The 5,347-nt window shown below is 39.1% G+C and overlaps 1 protein-coding gene across 2 annotated transcripts; it reads left to right on the top strand.

Moving 5' to 3' along the window:
• The first annotated feature begins 370 nt into the window (after positions 1-370).
• On the top strand, positions 371-4,335 carry LOC106343629 (3-oxoacyl-[acyl-carrier-protein] synthase II, chloroplastic-like). Of its 2 annotated transcripts, XM_013782895.1 has the most exons (14): positions 371-792; positions 887-1,068; positions 1,152-1,355; positions 1,455-1,565; positions 1,660-1,755; positions 1,844-1,889; positions 1,983-2,062; positions 2,397-2,465; positions 2,656-2,740; positions 2,989-3,143; positions 3,233-3,313; positions 3,454-3,513; positions 3,589-3,752; positions 4,032-4,335. In XM_013782895.1, exons 1-13 carry the CDS (start codon positions 528-530, stop codon positions 3,703-3,705), a joined length of 1,551 nt encoding a protein of 516 aa, XP_013638349.1. In that variant the 5' UTR covers positions 371-527; the 3' UTR covers positions 3,706-3,752; positions 4,032-4,335. The 2 variants fall into 2 exon arrangements, with proteins under 2 accessions (XP_013638349.1, XP_013638350.1); XM_013782896.1 differs by lacking the exons at positions 3,589-3,752; positions 4,032-4,335 and having other exon boundaries at positions 3,400-3,489.
• Positions 4,336-5,347: the final 1,012 nt, after the last annotated feature.

The raw sequence follows: 5,347 nt of genomic DNA, 5'->3' as shown, positions 1-5,347 counted from the left end.
AATGAATGTGTTGACAACAATTCATATAATATGATCCTAAAATAAAGAATTATGTTTTTTGGTATAAAACCGAATAAACCGAAAACCGACGGTATATAAATCGAACCGAACCGAAGTAAATATAGATTTAGAATGGTAGTTATATTTTACTAACAAAAATACCAAAAAACCGAACAGAAACCGAACCGATATCCAGATTGAACTCCCCTAAAAATGCTACATAATTTTTAGGATAAATTGGTCCTATATTAAGTCATTTACTAATAATTTCCCTTCATTAATTAAATAAATAATTTATTCTGGTCGTTAATATTTTGGGGAGATATAATAATAAAATAGTATTTAACTTATTATTCTCCTGAGTCGCGCTTTGCAGATGTTCAGAGAAACGACTTGGCGTCTCCCTCCGGCAAAAACTCACGCATCCAAACACTGAAGTGAGAGAGAGAGAATCATTACTCGAGAATCCAATCTTCTTCTTCTTCTTCTGCTAGATTCTCACGCCTTTTCTCTATCTTCATCCGAGTATGACGATGGGTGGTGCGTCTTCATGCGATTCACTAGTGGCTGCTTGCATGTCCTCCGCCTCGCACTCAAGCGGAGACCGACTGACTCAATTCGATGCTAGGAGGAGTAGCATCTGGCCTCGCCGGAGTAGACTGGTTAACAACTGCTCGCTCCATGGATCCCAGGCGAGTTCCCGTAACAACAATGCCTCGTCTTCCCTCTTCGAATCGAATAACACTTTCTCCAATCCAAAGCAGAGGAGATTCAATCGAGCATCAAACTCTGGTATTATTATACCTAATACTGCGACTACTTTGCTTGTTACTATGCCACTGAGATTCAGTTTGAAGCAAAACTCTTATTTATATTGGGTTAACAGGGCAAGTCACTACTCTAGAGATGCAGAAGGAAGCTTCTTTGGAGCCACGCCGAGTTGTTGTCACTGGCATGGGAGTTGAAACGCCACTAGGTCACGACCCTCATACTTTTTATGAGAATTTGCTACAAGGCAAAAGTGGTATAAGCCATATAGAGAGTTTCGACTGTTCTGCATTTCCCACTGTAAGCTCTATTATCAGGAGGCTATTGCGAGCTCTTGTCTTTGGCAGTTTTCCTTCTGACTCTCTATATGTTTCTTTGCCAAGAGAATCGCTGGAGAGATTAAATCTTTTTCTACCCAAGGATTGGTTGCTCCTAAACTTTCCAAAAGGATGGACAAGTTCATGCTTTACCTTCTAACCGCCGGCAAGAAGGCGTTGGAGGATGGTGGGGTGACTGAGGATGTGATGGCAGAGTTCGACAAATCAAGATGTGGTGTCTTGATTGGCTCAGCAATGGGAGGCATGAAGGTATACTTTCATTTCTTTGTTTTCTTTGAAGCATAATCACAAGATTTAAAACAATTTGTTTCTAATTGTTGCATTTGCCACTCTATATGTGGATGGCAGGTCTTCTACGATGCGCTTGAAGCTTTGAAAATCTCTTACAGGAAGATGAGCCCTTTTTGTGTACCTTTTGCCACCACAAACATGGGTTCCGCTATGCTTGCCTTGGATCTGGTCTGACCAACTTTTGGAGGATATTGTATGTCAGTAATACCAATCAATGGCTTCTCCTGTAAGTTCTGACTTTTTTTCGTTATGGTAACATTAGGGATGGATGGGTCCAAACTACTCTATTTCAACCGCATGTGCCACGGGAAACTTCTGTATTCTCAATGCAGCAAACCACATCACTAGAGGTGAAGCTGTAAGTATCCTCCATCCACTGGGAATACTGTTTATGGCGAAACTACTTTTGTTTGACACTTGGCTGTTCTTTTCCCTAAAACTTATAGGATGTAATGCTCTGCGGTGGCTCTGACTCAGTTATTATTCCAATAGGTGCATACTCTTGCCTTTATATTACATGCATCCCTTTCTTACCGATCTTTTGTGCCAGAAAAATCTCATCTCTCATGTGTACCACCGATGCAGGGTTGGGAGGTTTTGTTGCCTGCCGGGCTCTTTCAGAAAATAATGATGATCCCACCAAAGCTTCTCGTCCTTGGGATAGTGTAATTTTCCACCATTTTCCTACTGTCTTCCTTTTATTTGATGTCTCTTACTGTTCCTCTTGTTTCTTGATTACTAAAAACGGTGGATTTTCAAATATATGGGAGGTGAAACCTAGGGCCCATACCACATGGCGATTCATCACCTCCCTGAGATCTCTAATGCATTAAAGGTTTCCCTAATTATGCCCATTAAAACATTGGGAAAACCATTGGTTTTAACTCTCTTTGTCTTCGCAATGTAAAGAGTTTTTGTAGAGATGAATGTCCAGTGCATCTAACTCGTGTAGGATAATATTGAAAGATCTTATTAAACTTGATTTTGGTTGGTAAACAGAACCGAGATGGTTTTGTTATGGGAGAGGGAGCCGGAGTTCTACTTTTAGAAGAACTTGAGCATGCCAAGGTTTGTCACTCCTTTTGTATATTGTGTATACAGAAACGGAGGCTCTTGTTTTGCCTTTTGCTCCATAGTACTTGGCCACCTCTTTTTCTTCAAAGTTTAGTTACCTCTTCTTCAAAGTTTTGTTACCTTTTTTTCTTGTCACAAATGAATTTTTTTTTTTAAGTTTAAATTGTATACTCTGCTTTTGAAGAAAAGAGGAGCAACTATATACGCAGAGTTCCTTGGGGGTAGTTTCACATGTGATGCATACCATATAACCGAACCACGTCCTGATGGTAATATCTTCTACCCCCCAGTTATCTTAATTCTCTGATGCTCTGAGTTTTTTTATCCGTTGGCTGGTTTTACTTTCCTTTTTCTTTTTTTTTTGTCAACGCCTGTTTTTACTTTCCTATAAAGTTAAAGCAATACCTGTGAAGAGCATTGTTTGGTTGCTCGAGAGCATATTTCTAGGCTTTACTTTCCAATGGTTTCTTATTCATTCAACCTTTTTTTTACTGAAGTAGATATCTAATATCCGCAGGTGCTGGTGTCATTCTCGCTATCGAGAAAGCGTTAGCTCATGCCGGGATTTCTAAGGAAGACATAAATTACGTGAATGCTCATGCTACCTCTACACCAGCTGGAGACCTTAAGGAGTACCACGCTCTTTCTCACTGTTTTGGCCAAAATCCTGAGGTAAAATTGTTATTATCTAGACCGCATTTCCTGTCTTGTACGTACACTGATGTCTGTATTTTCTTACATGCTCTCTGAAAAAATGGCAGCTAAGGGTAAACTCAACAAAATCTATGATTGGGCACTTACTGGGAGCTTCTGGGGCCGTGGAGGCTGTTGCTACCGTTCAGGTTAATGACACTTTTAAGTCTAGAAACATCACTATATCTACATGAAAGAACTTGTGTATAAAAACAATCAATTTTCTTTGGATAAGGAAACGACTTGAGTGGACAAAACATTTATATTCTGTGACCTTCTCGCCCTACAGGCAATAAAGACAGGATGGGTTCATCCAAATATCAACCTCGAGAATCCAGACAAAGCAGTGGTATGACTGATAAATTGTAGTTTGACATCTCTGAATGATTATCACAACTTCAATTACGAAATGATGATGGATCAGGATACAAAGCTTCTGGTGGGTCTTAAGAAGGAGAGACTGGATATCAAAGCAGCCTTGTCAAACTCTTTCGGCTTTGGTGGCCAGAACTCTAGCATCATTTTCGCTCCTTACAAATGAATGGCGAATAGTCCAATGCTGTGTACTCTTGTGTAACTTGCTGTAAGGTACATCTTAATTTCTTTTCTCCTCTGATGCTATCTTGGCCCCATCGTTTATGCAATCTCAGATTTTTTTGGGACAGTTGGCTCCTTACGTAACATATATTTTTATAAGATAAATATCCTTGACTATTTGCTCGATAACCAGGAACTGAACCTACTAGACTTTTCTTACACCATGATAGGGACTGGTTTAGTTCCTGTGATTTTACGTTGTTTTGTACCATCATCAATCTCTCTGTGTAATAACTAATTGACAGAGTGTTTGGCCATGTTTTGATGCAGTGTGTACAAGAACTTCCCATGTTTTGATGCAATGTGTACGAGAACTTCCCATGCTTTTGGTAGTGCCATGATTCAGGATTCGATTAACTTGCACAAAGAGTTTAAGCAACGTTGAAAAGAAAGAAAAAAAAAAGTGATGAGGTAGCTGAGGATTTGTCAGGAACAACAATACTTCATTTTTCACTTTGGTTAGTAAGACTAAAATATTTGAGCCATCATTTCTTGTATTTTTATTCTTTGAAAGCTTTAACCAAAGAAGATTCAACATCCATCCAAGGAAAAAATTTGATATGGTACCCCTCTAGTTAAGTTTCTTTAGGCCCATTACCATTTGGACCAATAACACTACCAAAAACATGGAAATTTCTTCTAAATTTCTTTAGGCCCATTATACTAATATTCCTAAATTTAGTCAATCTTTGAATGTAAATCAATTATACATTTAAAGAAACAAAAGTTGGTAATTAAGCATTCTTCTAAATTTGTATCATTTGAGTGGAATAAAAATTAGTGAAAGCATTTTTCTAAATTTGTATCATATGGGTTCGCGAGGATTTGTTTCGTCGGTATGTCGTCGGAATAACGTTATTCCGACGACATACCGACGAAACAAATCCTCGGAAATAACTTTTCGGAAATTCATTTTTCCTCGGAAATCTCTCGGAATTTTCCGACGGAATTCTGAGGAAACAAATTTCTGAGGAAATACCGAGGATCACCAGTTCGTCGGAAAGCCCTTCGGAATATACCGAGGGAGAACTTCGTCGGGATATTTCGATAGACTTTCCGATGGTCCAATCTTCGGAAGTTCCGACGAAATATTCCTCGGAATTTTCATCGGAAAATTCCGAGGAACGGGGTCCCTCAGTATATTCCAAGGAACATGTCCATCGGTATATTCCGAGAAACGGGGTCCCTCGGTATATTCCGAGGAACGGGGTCCCTCGGTATATTCCGAGGAAGATGTCCCTCGGTATATTCCGAGGGTTCAATTCCTCGGAATGTAAAAAATATTAATATTTTTTAAAAAAATAAAAATTTTGAAATTTAAATTCGAAAATATAAAATTAAAATTAAAATTGAAATCATATTAATTAATATTCAAAGTTTCACAAATAAAAATAAAACATTCCGAGTTTTTGGAAAAAAAAAACTACGGGTCTGGCACGTCCGGGAACACCTCGTTCGGGTACATCCTCTGCATCATCTCCATCATTTGCTGGTTCAGCCTACTCTGTGCCTCATAGCCTGCCTGTTGAGCCGCCATCTGGGTCTCCAACAAAGATATGCGATCATCCTTGTCCTTCAACTGAGCC

This window comes from Brassica oleracea, chromosome C5 (assembly GCF_000695525.1).
Source record: "Brassica oleracea var. oleracea cultivar TO1000 chromosome C5, BOL, whole genome shotgun sequence".
In the NCBI taxonomy this organism is placed as follows: domain Eukaryota; kingdom Viridiplantae; phylum Streptophyta; class Magnoliopsida; order Brassicales; family Brassicaceae; genus Brassica; species Brassica oleracea.
The sequence above is the reverse complement of the archived record's forward strand: the minus strand, read 5'-3'. Positions and strand labels throughout refer to the sequence as shown.

Excerpts from the sequence above, each read along its gene's own strand:
- LOC106343629 (XM_013782895.1), top strand. The coding sequence starts at position 528 with ATGACGATGGGTGGTGCGTCTTCATGCGATTCACTAGTGGCTGCTTGC. Across the intron at positions 1,356-1,454 it reads CAGCAATGGGAGGCATGAAG|GTCTTCTACGATGCGCTTGA; the intron begins GTATACTTTCAT and ends TGTGGATGGCAG. Across the intron at positions 3,314-3,453 it reads AGGCTGTTGCTACCGTTCAG|GCAATAAAGACAGGATGGGT; the intron begins GTTAATGACACT and ends CTCGCCCTACAG.